Raw genomic sequence first — 19172 nt, 5'->3', positions numbered from 1 at the left:
ATTGTACAGTTGGAGAAGTTTATGCTGAGGCATAAACCCTGTTTGGTACAGGGATGTAACATATTGAAGAACAGTCATAAGCCTACCAGTCAACATTTTCGTAAGGATTTTAAAATCCATATTGTATTGGGAAATGGGCCTGTATGATACGCATTGAAGGGGATCCTTGTCAGGTTTGGCTATCAGTACCACATGGGATTTGTAAAAGGAAGGAGGACAATCATGATAAAAATGCAAATGTTTTGGTGATAAGAGCTCTACATTGTATTTATACCACTCCACCGGTAGCCCATCAGGACCAGGGGCCTTTTGATTAGGGAAAGAGCCAATTGCGGCATCCACCTCCTTCTCCTTAAAGGGGGCATCTAGCAAAGCATAGGTCTCAGTAGGTAAAGTAGGCAAGTGCAAGGGCGCAAGAACTGTCATGAAGTTGTCCCTAGAAAAAAGTGTAATAGGTGAGTATAGGTCTGAGTAATATGAGACAAAGGCCTGAAGAACTCTAGATGTAGTTATGTCACCAGAGAGGGAGGCAACGCAAGGAATGAATGTTAGGGGTTTCAAATCTGCCATGAGGAGTGCTAGAAGTTTCCTATTTTTGTCTCCCTGTACGAAAATTAGTGCCCCTCATCATAAGGAGCAATGGGTAAGCCAGGGTTTCTGGGGAGGGGGAGACAGCATGATCCCTGGCACACTCTTGTTCGCGGTCTCTTGCCACTTTAATAGAAGAGATATATATCCCCCTAGTAACTGCCTTGAAAGCATTCCATACCATCTGTGCCATAGAGGACTCCTCCTTAACATGCCCCATCATTGGTGTCACTAAGAGGATTTTGCCCATTGTTGGTGTCACTGGGAGGAATAGAGCAGACTCATTGGTATCAGTGGGAGGAATAGTACCCCACAGGGGCGGACTGACCATTTGGAAACTCGGGCACTGCCCGAGGGCCCGGGGTCAGTAAAGGGCCCCATGAGATGCCCCTGGCTGGTACCTTTTTCATAGGCTTTTTTGAGTTTGGGCAAGGACACGGGCCCCATGATCCCCTATTGCCCGGGGGCCCCATGAGTTGTCAGTCTGCCCGTGGTACCCCATCATTGCTGTCGGTGGAAGAAATAGTGCCCCAAGAGCCAGATAAATGCAAGCAAAGGACTGCATCTGGCCCACGGGCTACAGTTTGGAAACAATGCTTTAAAGTATACAGAACTGAATCATCCCATAGATCCATGGATATTCGGAAAGCACAACAAATGTAACTTAGGAGGTCATGTCATTGAAATTCATCAGTGCCGTTGCGTATTGCTTTGGTTTTCTGTATGTAAATCATGAGCATTAGTTGGTTAGAATAAATGAGCTCCTTTCTTTTGAAATAAAAATACAATCCTTTTCTCTGTTTAATGTTCTTCCAATTTACCCTCATTCCATGACTTCCTCCCTATAATGGATTTCAGAAAGGTTATGCTTCTGTAATTGCTTGCTCAGGAGGACACAGATTGTAAACTGCACCCTTTTCATGTGTTACCTGATAATCAGGCTCTGAATACGTGGCTCCCTGTAACTCCTCCACACAGCTATACTGTGCCGTCTTCAGCTTGATGTGAATTAGGACATGTGAAAACAGCAGGAGCACTAGTTTTAGCTGAATAGCAATATACGTACTAAATATGCAGACTACAGCATTTAGCTTGTCATTAAAAAATAGAAAACCTTTATTTGTACCCTGAGAAGTCGTAATTAAAAAAAGCATTCTTTCCTGCGGAAGGATTTTAGAAGACTTTCCCTCTAATTATTGAAGCTGTAGGAATAGGGCTTTCTCACCTCCTGTCAGATCTTATTACCAGAGTTCTTAGTGAGCTATGGAGACAGTAAGGGTACAGATAAATTGCCTGGGCTGCCAATATGGCAGCTCTAGCTCATGCCAGAGAGGCTGCTAAATGGGACCCCCAGTTATGCTTGTTTTGTTGGGGATCCTTAGCATTTTTAAAGTGTTTTCATATGAATTATTGTATTATATATTTTTAATTTTGTAGCCACTTCACCTCCTGAGCAATTTTTAATTTTTTTTACAATGTTAAAATCTGCATTTTTGGATAGAAAATGACTCAAAACACATAAAACATGATATTTTTTTTGAATGAGAGGCCGCTTAGAATAAAACATTGGCCGTTATTTTTTTTTATGTCACTCAATACTTGTGTAACTGTTTAAAGTGTTACTAAACCAACAACAGTAAAATCAGCCTGTATATGCAGCAAAGCATGCTTGTTATACTCACAGTAGAACCTACAGGGTTAATTATTATTATTATACAGGATTTATATAGCGCCAACAGTTTGCGCAGCGCTTTACAATATAAGGAAGACAGTACAATTACAATACATTTCAGTACAGAAGAAATAGGAGGGCCCTGCTCGTGGAGCTTAAAATCTAAAGGAATCCTCTACATTGTGTAAAAGGCTATTTGATCCTCTCTTCTCTGCCCCTCTTCTTGTTGAAATGACCACCTGATACAGACTGAATCCGTAGTCACATGCACATGCTCAGTTTGGTGCGTATTGCTAGAGAGGGTTTTTTTTTTTCTCTGGAGAGTGCATGTGATCAGCACAGGACCAGTCAGCACTGTCCAGACAGAGGGTCAGGGATTTCACATCCTCCTAGAGCAGAAAGAAAACTCCTCCTACAAGCTTTAACCAGTGCTCTGCTGAAGTCACAAGGCTGCTCTAACTGCTGATGAGAAAAGGTATTTAGCAGTTTATATTTACTAAAAGTATTGCATTTCCATGTTTTCTGTACTGTGGGAGACCAGATATAGTGAATGCAGGGTCCTGGGTTTAGTATCACTTTACCTAATCTATATTTATATAACACAAGATATAAGGAGAGCGCAGATAATATGGTAGCTGCTAGCACAAAAGGCAGGTAAATAGTTAAAAGTAATCCACATGGATACAGCAAAAGGTTAAATGCATAAAAGCATACCAAGATGGCCGCTGCTCCGAACTCCGGGTTCGATGGCGTGACGTCAGCACGTAAGGTTCACCCAACTTGTTTTGTGCACATGCACGTCTTCAGAGACACGCAGCACACAGTTAATCCTTTGATCGCCCAAGATGTGTCATTAGTACAGTGTAAACAAAAGTATAACGTGGTTTTTTTTTGGGTTTTTTTTAACAATTGCTATAACTGCAAATAAGGAACCTAAAATTGTTTCTCTCACTCCAGCGTGCACGGCAATACCCAATATTGGGTCATTGTTTACATACACATGCATGGCATACGTGCACGTTTGCATTTGTATGTTTATACAGAGCATGATAAGGGTGCTTTTACAGTACTTTTCTTTATTATTATTATATTTCACATTTTTTACAGCTCTGAACACAGAAGTGCTCTTAGCTGAGCACTTCTAGGTTAATACTCTACAAAGGTCATTGGAGAATGGGTATTGTTTGCTCCCACCCACCGTCTGACACTGTTGTAGTCCCAGGCTCCCAGGTGGAGTATGAGAGCCTGGGAACCACAGAAGAGGCATCTGGCAGTAAAAGTGATTGGGTGGCTTTTGAGCCACCCGATCACTTTTACCTAAAAGCTGTGAACCTACTGAGAAACAGAAACAAATTCACAGCTGTAAGCTTGTTTTGACCTTTTCAGTGTCTGGCCATAAAAGAGACCTTAGCTGGTTAATAGAAAAATGTTTAATCAATATAAATATAAATTATGTATACGTATAGTTTATAATATTGTTTTGTAATCAAAGCAGCTTTGCTATCTCCAACAGTTTGGATTTTTTTTGGTATAGGCAATGGGAGTCCACATAGCAGGTCATGTCACAAACTGTACACAACCTGCTTTTTGCAGTTCCAGCATTAAAAATAATTAAACAATTCATGTTTCAAGCATTAAATGACTTAGGCAGCTTGTCTACAGTAATTAAATAAGCCCTGGCTCTGCTATAACTACACATCAAGTCAATTTCTAGCAGGAAATTTGGCTTTGTTTCCAGATCCACAAAAAAAGTAGCCCTTACTTATTAAAAAGCTGTATACAGCAACACACACACACACATGCTCTTTAGAGCCAGGTGCTCAGGCTTCCCCAATGCTTAAGAGAGTTGAGGTCCCCTGTATTTAGAACCAGCATGCTCATGGCAAAATTGGTCTTGGATAGGCTAAGTACTCTGGAGCAAACTGCACTCTTTCCTTACCAAACTAGTTTTCCCAGTGCTCCTCTTACAGTTTGTACATGGGGACATCCTTATTTGATTATTATACCTTCTGTACATGCTGAATTAAAAATACAAACAGTAACTGATAATATATCTCAGAACGGGAACTACATAAAACCATTTTTTTGTGGATAGAGTGGAGAAGATACTTACAGTATATCCTTTGCCTTTCTGTACAAGTACTCACAAAGGAAGAAAGAAGAATCTTTGCAGGCTAACATCAATAGCATAACATGGATTGCAGCTTTCCTTACTCTGTTGAAGAAAATGTTTGCTATATAAAAGAATTTCTAAAGCACTTCCACTATTTCCAGGTTAAAAATAATGAAGTCCTCAATTGTAAATTAAACTCCTACATTTTTTGGGGGGAGGGGTGTCAAAACTCACAGCCCACAGTCCTTAAAGTGGTTCTAAAGAGTTGAGGTTTTTTTGCCTTTATGCATTGAGCTAAAAAACCTGGGTGCAGTTCCCCCCCCCCCCAGTCAACCCTTATATTTGCCTGATCCCCATCTCAATCCAGCAATGTGCATGAGAGCAGAGGCTCCGTAGGGTCTCATTTTCCTCATCTCACACAACGGCTGTAGCCATTGGCTCCTGCTGTTGTCAATCACAGCCAGTAAACCAATGAGGAGAAAGGGGGGGGCAGGGCAAAGCTGCGCTCTGTATGTCCCCATGGCAAGAGGCTTGCTATTAGGGGGAGGAGCCAGGACCTCCAGCGGGGCACCCAAAAAGAAGAGGATCAGGACTGCTCTGTGAAAAACCTTTGCACAAAGCAGGTATGTATAACATGTTTGTTATTTTAAAGTGGAAGTAAATCCAATTTTTTATCTTTTACCTACAGGTAAGCCTTTAATAAGGTTACTTGTAGGTACTATAAATATCTCATAAACATGCACCATTAGTGACGGCATTCCGTCCTTTGAGAGAGCCATGCCCGGGCCAAAACTCCCACGCTCATGCACTGCAGTGATGACATTGCAGCTTGGCCAATCAGGTGGCCACAGCTCACAAACCTGGAAGGCAAACCAGATGAAGATAGAAGCCTTGGGAGCCATGACAGCGCTCCGCTGGAGGGCTTTGTTTTCAGGTCTTTTAGAATGCTCTTAACTTGCAGGGAGAAGATATTTTAGATTTTTTTTTTTTTTGCGGTTTACTACCGCTTTGATAAAATCTTTCCTTTAGAATCACATTAATCAAAGCTGACTAAAAGCATTACCCTTGCAGTGGGTCTCCATCCCTACTGCAACCTTATTCCTTATTTCCCCAGCAGCTGAAGCTCTCCTCTACTACCTAAGGTTCCTTGGTGATGGCATGCCCTTTGCATTAAAACTAACTTTCCTTTTCAATCTGCAGTGTTGTAAGTTTCTTTAAAATCCAATGCAATATAACATCCTGTAGGCATTTTGTACACAGATAGCGTGCAGAACTTCCGCAGTGATGTCATTTCCTGCTTGTGTGATAGGCTCACTGATGTTCCCAGAAGTCTGCACTAAGGTACAAGTTAGATTTTAGGCATCCTCTGGAACAAAAAATTTATTTTTGGTGAGACCCTCCCCAAGAATGAATTACTTCTAAACAGATGCAGACCCTATAACTTTCCTCCTTAGAACACCGCAAATGCATCAGCTGATTATTAAGTAAAAGGTAACTCCCATTCAGTTTCACTCTGCATAGAACAAACAGCTATTTCTTCAGAACAGAAACAGGTAGAAAATTGCAACAAAGTTTGTAAAATCCTGGCAATAAACAGAGTGGATTTTTTTTTTCCGCAACAAAAGTGGTGTTATTCTTTAAGTAAGCACAGAAATTGTTACACATTATTGTATTATACATGGGAACATGTTACTAGCAGACAGCAAATGATGTGTGAGGGTCTGTGTGGAAGATTGCCAACCTTGGCTATGCCCTACTATATGTTGGCTATGGAGAAATCTGGTTTGATGATTGCTTTAAGGCCCAACTCCAGGATGGGAAAAAAAAATTCTGCAGTGGGGCGTCCCCTCACACTATTAGCCCTGTCTTGTATGTGAAGGAGGCAGACATTTGATCATGATTGGGAGCACCTTAGAAAGGAACACAAATGTAAGAAGAAGCCTGCTGGAGTATGGTGTAAGGTAAGTACTTATTATTCTTTCTACCCCAGTCCAAAACAGATTGCACAAAACACAAAAACACTTCAAGTTCATAGAGTGTTTCCTGTGAATCTACTTGTGCAGTGGATCTTCAAAAGCAATGGAATAACATCCTTCAGGTATGCTTCATCAATGCAGCCCACCTCAGATCGGGGAATCTAGTAGGCAACTGTAAAAGAACACACAGAAGGCCGCACACGCCTGGTGCATTACCGAAGGTTTATTGCATAACACAAATCATACAGCTACACTGGGTTGAGATTTAGTGTCATAAAATGCCTGTATACATTTATTTTGTTAGTATCCATTTCGCTGTATGTTTTGTTTTATACAGTGATCCTTTGGTCATGCATTAGATCCTGAAAACCCATCTCTTCAGAGAAGCCTACCCCTCCCTCACCTAACTGCTGATCTCCTCCGCTCTCCCCACCACTCCATCCCCCACAGCTATTTCCTCCTGTACCACTAATCCCTCCCTCCTAGATTGTAAGCTCAAAGGAGCAGGGCCCTCGAACCCCTCGTGTATTTTATTGTATTGTTACTGTACTGTCTCATGTATTGTCTCCCATTGTAATGTACAGCACTGAGCAAACTGTTGCCGCTATATAAATACTGTGTAATAATATTAATAATAATAATAAAAAATGTGTGCCCTCCTTGTGCTCTTTTCCAGTCCAATACGAGCATGGGGATCACCCTAGACTGGAAGGGTAATTTTTTGTGCTTGCAGTTGGGCTTTAACGTGGTGGACCTTGATCTTTTTTCTACTTCACTATGTTTACAGTTTATTAATATTTTCTCTTTTATTTTTATTCACAGACCACCACTCTCATTGGACTCTTGAAGACTGCACGGCTACTTCGCTTGGTCAGAGTAGCCAGGAAGCTGGACAGATACTCTGAATACGGTGCTGCTGTCCTTATGCTGCTAATGTGTATATTTGCATTAATTGCTCACTGGCTTGCTTGCATCTGGTATGCAATCGGCAATGTGGAACGACCTTACCTAATTCACAAAATTAGCTGGCTGGATGCCCTTGGTGATCAAATAAAGAAACCGTATAATTACAGCGACCCCAGCTCGGGACCATCTATCAAGGACAAATATGTCACAGCACTTTATTTTACCTTCAGCAGTCTGACAAGTGTGGGCTTTGGAAATGTGTCTCCCAATACCAACTCGGAAAAAATCTTCTCCATTTGTGTTATGTTGATTGGCTGTAAGTAGAATCTGTTTTGAGAGTAAATATTTAATGCTTTGGTCAGCCCTTGCCGGAGAAGGACACAAAATAAAATGTCTCTGCAAAGGCAAATTACTTATGTAGAAGATATAAAGAGTGGCTGCAATTGTAAACAACCCCCTGAATCTCACTCCTTTCACCCTTCTTCTCAAATACATAAATATGATGACAGATTTCAGGCTCATTAGCCTCCCTAGCGGTCTGATTATGTCCATATTTCTGTGCTCAAAGCGGTACATTTTTTTGCATGGAAATATGTATTTTTTTTATTTTAGGCCTGTAATTTTTAGGAATAACTCACTGAAATATGTCCAAACAAGAGTCTGGTAAACATCCCGGGTAGGATAAAACTTGAAACACGAAATCATAGATTATAATTTAATACATAATCATAAAAAATAATAATATAATAATACATTTTATTCAATAATATAATCAAACCAAAAACACTGAAATTTGAAATATAGCACCAAGTTCGCACATCACTGAGCAAAGTCGCAAAATCGTTTTCAGTGTCCGATGACGATTTCCCCACGAATCATCACTCAATTCTGCAAGTAGTTCTGATTTACTATTGCTGTATTCTAGCTGCTCTAAAACCGCTTTTGACTAAATGGGACGCTTTTTGGACGCCATGGACGTTTCTCAGTTTCCAGGCAGAAAGAACAGTAAAAATGCAGGCAGGGCACAGGACAAAGCACTCGGGACAAAATGTATGTGAAATGGTTTGATACAGTAATATTTTACTATGAGATTTTAGTGATTTTAGTGAATGTCACTTTTTGTCATTTTCAAATTTCACATGCTCAGTTTGCTGTGTATTGCTAGAGAGGTTTTTTTCCTTTTCTTGGGAGAGTGCATGTGATCAGCACAGGGCCAATCAGCACTATCCAGACAGAGGTCAGGGGTTCTGCATCCTCCTAAAGCAGAATGTAAACTCCTCTTTCAAATTTTAGTATGTGCTCTGCTAGAAACTGATAGAAGTCACAAGACTGCTCTATCAGCTGATGAGAAAATGTATTCAGCAGTTTATATTTACTAAAATAATTGCACTTCCATGTTCTGTGTACTGTGAGAGACCAGATATAGTGAATTCAGGGTCCTGGGTTTAGTAACACTTTAATTGAAAAAGCTGAAGTTAGAAGCTGATTGGCTACCACGGCTGCACCAGATTTTGCACTCTCCAGTTTTAGTAAATCAACCCCAGTGTTTTTAACCATACTACTTCAGGTGCACAAGATGCTCCTGAAGTAGTGTAAATGGAAAGCTGGATTAAGAAGATGGAAATGGGGTGCAGAACCCATCAAAATGAGCAAGAGGAGAAAGTGCAGAGTTAAAAAAAAACAGCTGATCCCTGAGAGCACAAAGAAGCACAAATGAGGAAACATAGATGGAGCTGCCAGAAATATGCTCTATTAAAGCCAAAGTTTATTTAAAAAATTTCAGTTACTTACCTGTGATAAGGTACGTCCCACAAAGTACAGAATGCTGTATTCTGAGAAATCTGTACTGAAGGGCTCCTCTGTCCTCTTCCTGCTGCTGAACACCCGGCACTGTGGGGGCTAACAGCTTTAGGTCTCTGGGCTTGGCTGTACTAAAGATGATCCAATGAGGACACCCCCCCCCCCTCTGCTGCCCTCTCCTCCATTGAGAAAACCTCTTTACCGACCACAATGTAGGTAATACGATTTAGAAATGGGAGGGTTTTCTCAATGGAGAATGCAGAAATGGGTTCGCCCTCATAGGATTATCTTTAGTGCAGCTGAGCCTGGAGAGCCTGGAGAGCTGAAGCTGTGAAGCCCCCCACAGTGCCAGAAGTTCAGCAGCAGGAAGAGGACATAGCAGTCCTTCAGAGAAGGTTTCTACAGAATCCAGCATCCTAAACATTGTGGGACCTACCCAGGGGCGGACTGACAACTCATGGGGCCCCCGGGCAATAGGGGATCATGGGGCCCCTGTGTCCTTGCCCACACTCAAACCACACCCAAAAAATCCTATGAAAGGTACCAGGGGCATCTCATGGGGCCCCCTTCTGACCCCGGGCCCTCGGGCAGTGCCCGAGTTCCCAAATGGTCAGTCCGCCCCTGGACATACCTCAACAAAGGTAAGTAACGTTTGCAAAAAACTCTATACTCTGACAGAAAAAAGCTGAACTAATACCAGACACCCTTCCCACCCCCTTGTCCTCATTGTACTCACCTCCAGCGTTGTCAAGCTGTCAGCACCCTGGCAGCCATTTCAACAGTCTGGGAATTTGAAATCCTTGCTCTTCTCCCTCTTCTCTGCGCAGTGCTTTCAGCTTAGATTGTATGATTGGTCCACATTGTCACATTGCATGGGTTGGGGGGGTTTCTCTCATATTAGTTAACCTCTACTTTTATTTTGTAAAGGTAAATTAACATTTTAACTGATTAGTGTTGTAGGGAAGATGCAATTGCAGGTGCCGGCTCCTTAAAAACCAGCTGAAATTTCATACATTCCTTAAATCTTGCATGCAAGGACCACTACTTATTTAACCGCTTTCCCGCCACCCTATAGCAGAAATACTACTACAGGGTGGCAGGGCTGTGCCAAATCACTGATATATACGTGATTTAGCATTTCCGGGTAGGGCGTGAGAGCTGTTGATCACAGGGTCCCGACTGGTGATTCCCCGCCGACACCCGTTGATCGCCAAGTGTCACTGACTGAAACAATACAGATCTATCCCCTGTCAGCTCCCCTGACACAGTGAAATACATACACAGCACACAGTAAAACAGCATACAGCACACAGTTAACCCTTTGATAGCCCCAGATGTTAACCCCTTCCTGCCCAGTGCCATTGGTACAGTGTCAGTGCTTTTTATTAGCACTGATCACTGTATTAGTGTCACTGGGGATGTCAGTGACAGTTAGCCAGTTTCCCCCAGTGTCAGAATGCCCACCGAAATTTGATGTTTTAAATTTTACTGGACATGTTTAATAGCAAAAGTCAAAAATATTGTTTTTTTCTCAAAATTGTCAGTCTTTTTTTGTCTATAGCGCAAAAAATAAAAAATGCACAGGCGATCAAATACCACCAAAAGAAAGCTCCATTTGTGGGAAAAAAGGACATAAATTTCATTTGGGTGCAGCATTGCATGACCAGGCAATTGTCAGTTAAAGTACGCAGTGCCATAAAAATGGTCTGGTCAGGAGGGGGGTAAATCCTGGCAAGTGGTTAATGCATGTATATATTTTTTTTAATTGACTCTAACACTGTTTTATGTGGTATTTGCAGAGCAGTTTTGCTTTTTGAGGTAATTACTACATAAAGGAATAGTGGATTGACATTTTCAGTATCGCATGTGATATTTGGGGGAAAATGTGTCACCTGACCCTTTCAAGAATAAGTCAATGGCTTTGTAGGAGACAGCCAATGTCTACAGAGTAAATCCAATGCATGCATGAACATTTCAACCCTATGAAAAAATTGGGTAAAACTAGAAATAAGTTAGTGATATTTGAGTTACTTAAACAAATTCAGAACAGCTTTTGGAAGTGGATGGCTTTACCATTGCAGATAATTATAGAAATGGGTTCCTGGTGTATATTTACTGTTTTACCTATGAAAAAGATTTATATTTTTTTTCTGGCATACTACAGTTAAGCAATACAACTTGGTCACTGACCTGCCCCCAGTTTACTGATTGGATAATGAAGGAGCACACCCAGGCTAATGAGGTTATAGCCCTGCTTTCTCCTCCTAACAGCAAATTCCTAGTGTAAGATTGATAGGACTGCAAAATGTAGTAGTACCTGCTCGGCTGACATTGATGCTCCTCAATTTCTGCTGTGTATAGAATCACAGTAAGCTAATATAAAGGTAACTTAGGTTTTTTAATGGTTGTATTTGAGTGGTAAATAATAGCTACCGTATTTTTTGCTCCATAAGACACATCTGATCATAAGACGCACCTAGGTTTTAGAGGAGGAAAACAAGAAAACAAGGAAAATATATTCTGAACAAATGGACTGCAGACATAGTACCGGAAATGACCAGAGACTGCAGAAATAGTACAGGAGATGACCAGAGACTGCGGACATAGTACAGGAGATGACCAGAGACTGCGGACACAGTACAAGAGATGACCAGAGACTGCGGACATAGTACAGGAGATGGCCACAGACTGCGGACATAGTACAGGAGATGACCAGAGACTGCGGACAAAGTACAAGAGATGATCAGAGACTGCGGACATACTATAGGAGATGACCAGAGACTGTGGACACAGTACAGGAGATGACCAGAGACTGCGGACATAGTACAGGAGATGACCAGAGACTGCGGACAAAGTACAAGAGATGACCAGAGACTGCGGACATAGTACAGGAGATGACCAGAGACTGCAGACATAGTACAGGAGATGACCAGAGACTGCAGACATAGTACAGGAGATGACCAGAGACTGCGGACATAGTACAGGAGATGACCAGAGACTGCAGACCTTTGGGGAGCAGAGGAGGGGGGGAGTGGGTACCCGAATTTGACAGGTACCCTCTCCCACTTCTGCTGAGTTGTCCTCCCTCCCCGTCTTCTGGTCCCAGAAGACTGCCGGACCATTCACAAAGCACAGCGCTTCTCACACATTCGCAGTGGGCACCTGGCTGTGAAACCGCAAGCTATCACAGCCAGGAGCCCACACTAAAGATGCTGGCCCTGGGATAGAAGACAGTGAGGACACCGCTAGACTGAGGAACAGGTAGGACCGAGGAGCACAGAAGAGCCCGGTATTCTAACATGGCGGCAGCGGCGTGAATTCCGGGCCGGCCGCTCCATATTCGCTCCATAAGACGCACAGACATTTTCCCCCATTTTTTTTATGGAGCGAAAAATACGGTACATTGTACATGGAATTCAGCTTTAACTGTATTTGCATCACAGCATGTTCATGTTCACACCTCTGTATTGGTTGCTAAGCTTTAAAATCAGTCTATACCCACTTGATGCCAAATAATATATGATTGGCTTCAAGTGGGTATACTGGGGTTATGGCTGCAGCTGTATGCTATAACCCCGTTATTTTTTTTCATCCAGTGATGCATTTTCATCTAAAAGCAATCCTAGTAGCTGATTAGTCACTGATTAGCCCTTCTCCAGCCTCCCCTGTGTGATCAGGGAGCCCAGTATGTGACCCAGTGGTGCTGTCGGATTATCATAGAACTGAGCATAGAGATGGTCCCCAAGCATTTCTATGGTCTAGGACAGTGTTTCAGTCAAGGCACCATTTACAGTTATGAATAATCTGAAGGCACCCTTTAAAAGTCTGCACAATCTCAAGGCACCCCAATCTAAAATGTAAAAAACAATTCTACACAAATAGTACACCCAACGTTAGAAGTGATTTATTATTCCAAAGCAAATACACCTTTGTACACTGGTACCGACTAGTATTCCAGTGTGTCTCTCTCATTTTCTCTCCCTCATTCTGCTAATGTGACCCCAGTGCTGACAGAGAGGGACATGGGAGAGCCAAACAAGGATGATGTGCATTCCCCCGAGGTCCTCCTTATCAACTGATGAGGTCATTGGTTGTTAGGATGTTGGCAGCTAGAAGGTCATAAAGTGCACAATGAAAACCTGTGGCTTTGTGTACTAAAAGGCAGGATTGATCCACCTGCTGGCTTGTATTACATTTTTGGGCATTTTGCCAAGGCACCCCGAAGAAGCATGAAGGCACCCCAGGGTGCCTGGGCACCCTGGTTGAGAAAGTCTGGTCTAGGAGACCAGAAACAATGTCATGACTTCACTTATGGTTCTGACAGATGTAAACACTGCTTTTCTTTTTTTAAAGCATCAGATCAATGTTTTGTTTAATCTCATGCTTTCCAGTGTAGAGGAGAGATTTGGGGTTTTATAGATCCCAGATGTCTCCATAAAGAGGACCTGTCATCCGTTATTTCTATCACTAGGGATGTTTACATTTCTTTTATAATAGTAAAAGTGATTAAAAAAATAAATAAAGGGACAGTGTAAAAAAAAATTAAAATAATAATTACATTTTTTTTTAAGTACCCTCTCTCCCTCCTTGCTTGTACGCAGAAGCAAACGCATACGTAGGTCACTCACACATATGTAAATGGTGTTTGCACCACACATGTGAGCGCTATAATGAGAACAATAATTCTAGCACTAGACTTCCTCTGTGACTCTAAACTGGTAAACTATAAAAAATGTTAAAGTGCCGCCTATGGAGATTTTTAAAGTGGTACCAAAGGCAGAATTGTTTTTCAAATTAAAATAACAAATATGTTACACTTACCTGCTTTGTGAATTGATGTTGCACAGAGCGGCCCCAAAGCTCTTCTTCTTGGGTTCCCTGCCAATAACATTCAGAAGAGGCTCCTCCTCTTCTTTGTGTGTCCTCATAGCAAGCCGTTTGTTAAGGGGACACACGCTGCGTGCTCGCTCCCAACCTGAGTGTCTATGGAGCTGCAGGGAACTTAGACCCTCCCCCAACTTCCATTTCACCGCATTTGATTGACAGCAGCAACATCGAATGGATCCTGCTGCTGTTCGAGTCCCTGTGTGAAGAGGAAGCAAGGGGAGAAGAGATGCAGCCGTGCACAGTGTTGAGGATTAAAAAAAATGTTTTTTACCTTAGTGCAAGCAATGCATTAAGGTAAAAAATATTTTTAGGTTTATTATCACTTTAAGTATCATAGTTTGTCACTATTCCATGTTAGGTATCTATTTACTCAGTGTAACATCATCTTTTATATGTTACCAAAAAAATGTGGTTATATATTGTGTTTAAAGTGTATTTTTAAAAAAAAAATTTGTTTGAAAAACCGTTGTGCAAATATCGCATGACATAAAAAATTGCAACAACCACTATTTTATTCTCTAGGACCTCGGCTAGAAATATATATATTGTTTGGGGCTTCTAAGTAATTTTCTAGCAAAAAATGCTTATTTTTACTTGTAAACAAAAAGTGTCAGAACAGCCCTGCTCTTCAAGTGGATACTGGAGCCATCATTTAAACATTTGGACAGTATATGAAAGGGTTAGAACCTTTTTGGTGTTTATTGTTGTCTATGTCCCTGTTGGAGAGATCTCCATCCTCTTGCTGACACTCCACCATACAAAGTGTCACAATGACAGGAAGTAAAGGGAAATCTGTTAAGTGTGGACACCACAGTAAAAACCTGACAGAGGTTCTGACCCTTCCAAATCCTACTTTATTGGTTTATTTTCCTGAAGTTGCAGAGTTCCCCTGATTTTCTGTCATGGCTAGTTGGTGGCATTTAACTGAGATTTCTACAGAGGGTACAACACTAATAACCTGACAGAGGCTTTAATCCTTGGCCTTATCTTTCCAAAATTAAACAAAAACTTTCCACTGGAGTTGGGATTTAAATTGTGAGGACTCTTTTCTAAATGCAAAGTGAATGTGGGAAATGTGAAGGCCCGATTGATGTTTTTGAAAGCAGACCATACTATACAATGCAATTTCTGACTTTCCCTAGTAGTCTACCAAGATTACAAAGATGAGTAGATAACATCACGTCAATACCAGAAAGAAATCTAAATTGATTTTTATCCATGTCACCCTGGACAGGGAATTAATTGGAATGAAAGGTTATAAAACAAGCCTAGAACTCCCACATCCCTCACTATATCTATCAAATTGAAACCAATTGGCTTGTCTGCTTTTGTCGCTGTGGAGCATTATGGACCTGCGATTATATTCAACCTTAATAATTGTAGCCTAAGTGCAAGAAGGTGATCTATAATTCTCCCTAGCGAGACCTTTAAACCAACCGCTAATTAGCTCTGTCAGGTTTTTAAGGTCTTAGAGTCTCTGAAGGTATCTTGCTATGATTAATGATCTAGAAATAGGTTTCATTAGTATAAATATCAGGAGAATATTACATGTTCTGCCTCAAAAATTTGGCATGAACTACAAAGCAGGAAACGTGCTTTGTTTGTTGACAAATTTGAGTTCTTTCCTGCCTTTTTTTTGTAAACTTGTGTATTAAAGTAAGATTGCCGTAAAATATGGGAATCACCGGTCTGACTTTGACAACATAGGGACAAGTTTTATCTCTCACTTCTCCCTTGTACAACGTTACCTTATAGGGAACCAGTTAGGCAGGAAGCATGGGGCCACCACTGCTGAACTGTTGTTTAAGGTTGTCTAAGGTTGTCTTATACTTCACTACTGCCATACACCAGTAAAATAAACATGGTGGCTTAGTGTTTTGTACTTCTATCTTGAATTACTAGGATCCTTAGTTCTAATCCCAAGCAGGCACTACCCACATGGAGTTTGTATGATCTTCCTGTGCTTGTGTGGATTTCCCCCAGGTGCTCTGTTTTCATACCACACTCCAATGGTCAGTTAGCTCCGGCCCAAACTGGCCTCAGAATGTGTATGTCTGCATATGAGATTAGGGCCTTAAATTCTTGAGGACAGTGACTGATGTGAATAAATAGTATGTAAAACTTTAAAAATCTTGCCACTAGTTCCTGGCTCTGCAGACTTGCTGACTCCTCCTTTAAAACTAACCGTAAGAGAAACATAGATCTATACGTTGATAAAAAAAATGGAACAGACTCGATTTTTTTACTCACTCTTCTAGAAATGTTTTAGAAAAAAATTTGATGGAGCAGGATGGAATTTTTTTCTTGAACAAACAAAATTCTAACTGAATGTGGTTTTAATTTTGAATATGTGTAAATTGTTATGAACCCTATTTAATATGTCTAGGATTCCATTCATATTGCAGAATTTAGGGCTTTCAAATTAATTCATTTACTCAATCATGGCAAGAAAGAAGGTTCTGATGAACAATTTTCATTTGAACATTTGAACTAAACATCTAACCATATACAGTGGGGATCGAACGTTTGGGCACCCCAGCTAAAAATTTGTATTAATGTGCATAAAGAAGCCAAGAAAAGATGGAAAAATCTCCAAAAGGCATCAAATTACAGATTAGACATTCTTATAATATGTCAACAAAAGTTAGATTTTATTTCCATCATTTACACTTTCAAAATAACAGAAAACAAAAAAATGGCGTCTGCAAAAGTTTGGGCACCCTGCAGAGTTAATATCTTGTACTGCCCCCTTTGGCAAATATCACAGCTTGTAAACGCTTTTTGTAGCCAGCCAAGAGTCTTTCAATTCTTGTTTGAGGTATCTTTGCCCATTCTTCCTTACAAAAGTCTTCCAGTTCTTTGAGATTTCTGGGCTGTCTGTCACGCACTGCTCTTTTAAGGTCTATCCATAGATTTTCAATTATGTTGAGGTCAGGAGATTGTGAAGGCCATGGCAAAACCTTCAGTTTACGCCTCTTGATGTAATCCCCCGTGGATTTCGAGGTGTGTTTAGGATCATTATCCATTTGTAGAAGCCATCCTCTCTTTAACTTCAGCTTTTTCACAGATGGCATCAAGTTACCATCCAAAATTTGCTGAAATTTTATTGAATCCATTTTGCCTTCTAGTCGTGAGATGTTCCCTGTGCCACTGGCTGCAACACAACCCCAAAGCATGATTGATCCAACCCCATGCTTAACAATTGGACAGAGGTTCTTTTCATTAAATTCTGTGCCCCTTCTTCTCCAAACGTACCTTTGCTCATTCCGGCCAAAAAGTTCAATTTTAACCTCATTGGTCCACAGAACAAAATGCATCAGGCTTGTCTATATGTTCATTTGCAAAGTTCAAACGATGATTTTTGTGGTGAGGACGTAGAAGAGGTTTTCTTCTGATGACTCTTCCATGAAGACCATATTTGTACAAGTATCTCTTTATGAGTGGAATAGTGTACCACAACTCCAGTGTCTGCCAGATCTTTCTGGAGGGATCGTGCAGTCAAACGTGGGTTTTGAATTGTTTTTCTCACAATCCTGTGAGCTGTTCTGTCTGATATTTTCTTGGTCTTCCAGATCTTGCTTTAACTTCCACTGTTCCTGATGAGTGCCATTTCTTAATTACATTCTGAACAGAGGATATTGACATCTGAAAACGCTTTGCTATCTTCTTATAGCCTTCTCCAGCTTTGTGAGCGTCAACTATTTTCAGTTTCAGTTTTCTAGACAACTGCTTAGAAGAACCCATGGTGCTGATTGTTGGGGCAAGGTCAGATGAGTCTGGGCATTTAAAACCTTTGAGATTGACATAACCTGTTCTTCCCAGACGATGATTGACAACAATCCATGACACTGACAGGTCTCAGCTTTGCAAAGGGGGCAGTGCATGCTATAAATTCTGCAGGGTGCCCAAACTTTTGCAGACGCCATTTTTTTGTTTTCTGTTATTTTGAAAATGTAAATGATGGAAATAAAATCTAACTTTTGTTGACATATTATAAGAATGTCTAATCTGTAATTTGATGCCTTTTGGAGATTTTTCCATCTTTCCTTGGCTTCTTTATGCACATTAATACAAATTTTTAGCTGGGGTGCCCAAACTTTCGATCCTCACTGTATAGTTAGCTTCAGCAAGTCACTGATGTGTTCAGCAAGTGTCCTATTCCCTCACCAAATAGTGATGAAAGGACAAAGATGGTGGCCATGAAGTCTGCACCTTCTAAACTTGTCAACAAAGGTAGCTTCCATGTTTCTCTTTGGCAATGAGAAAATATAAGGCTCCCCTTGAATAAAATATAGAGAATAACACAACCTTTTGACCTTATTTTAAATGAGGGATATTTTTTGAATAGTCTTCTTTTTTTAATTGTTTTCTTTAGGCTTTGAGCTAATTTGTGTATCTTGTGATTATCAGCAGTGATACAATTATTATCAGTTAAGGAAATATGAAATATGTCTTATCTTGATGTTTTGGGTTATATTGAGGTTTGAATTTAGAGTCAAGAGTAAGGTTTGGTTTAGTTAAGGTTTTGGATTGAGGGTCACGGTTAGGGATTAGATTTAAATTAAGGGTTAGGGTTAAAGATAAGAGCAAATAAGATAACAGTAAGTCACCCAATCTTACATTTTTGTGTGTTCACCAAAATGGACAGTAATTATGGATGGAGGAATATTTATCAAAGATCCACCATTTAGGTGGCCATGAATGCTTTTTTCTTTATGTGGGTAAGAAGACTGTGTCCATTAAAAGGCAGAGACCGTCCCCCAGACATATATTATAAATAGAAAGTGAAAAGAAAACTCCAATTTTCCAACATAGGAGAATGGAGTGGGGGATGTAATAAGTGTCACTTAATACAAACGGGAAAGAAAAATATAACTTTATTTATACAATAAAACACACACTTTGTAATCCATATCCTGAGAGATCAAGATGATACAATTATATAGCCTAGTTTCACATAAATCCAGTGCTTCACTTGGATCCACATGCCTTTAATTTATATGGATATGGAACATAGCAAAGTGACTAAAATCAGATATGAGTCACAAGTCCAGTAGATCAGGGGTCTTCCAAGTAAACGCAAACTACAATATAAAGATCCTATTTGTATTAATAAATCCTTCACTAGGGAAATGTATCCACACATATAGATAGGTAGAGACAGTTCCTATGAAATGGGAAACAGACCAAGGAGCATCTGACTAGCTCCGTGCTTAGCCATGAGGTTACT

The 19172-nt window shown here is 40.7% G+C and overlaps 1 protein-coding gene across 2 annotated transcripts in view; it reads left to right on the top strand.

The window, feature by feature from the left end:
• Positions 1–19172, top strand: part of KCNH7 (potassium voltage-gated channel subfamily H member 7) — a 527395-nt gene that overhangs the window by 390940 nt on the left and 117283 nt on the right. For both annotated transcript variants that reach the window (XM_089660084.1, XM_089660093.1), the window contains exon 8: positions 7172–7571. In XM_089660084.1, the coding sequence (XP_089516210.1) occupies positions 7172–7571 (400 nt within the window). The remainder of the gene's footprint in view (positions 1–7171; positions 7572–19172) is intronic.

This window comes from Staurois parvus, unplaced genomic scaffold (assembly GCF_062004578.1).
Source record: "Staurois parvus isolate SC_StPar_1 unplaced genomic scaffold, SC_StPar_1.0 ptg000031l, whole genome shotgun sequence".
In the NCBI taxonomy this organism is placed as follows: Eukaryota; Metazoa; Chordata; class Amphibia; order Anura; family Ranidae; genus Staurois; species Staurois parvus.
Note: the sequence above shows the minus strand (reverse complement) of the source record. Positions and strands in the feature narration are given on the sequence as shown.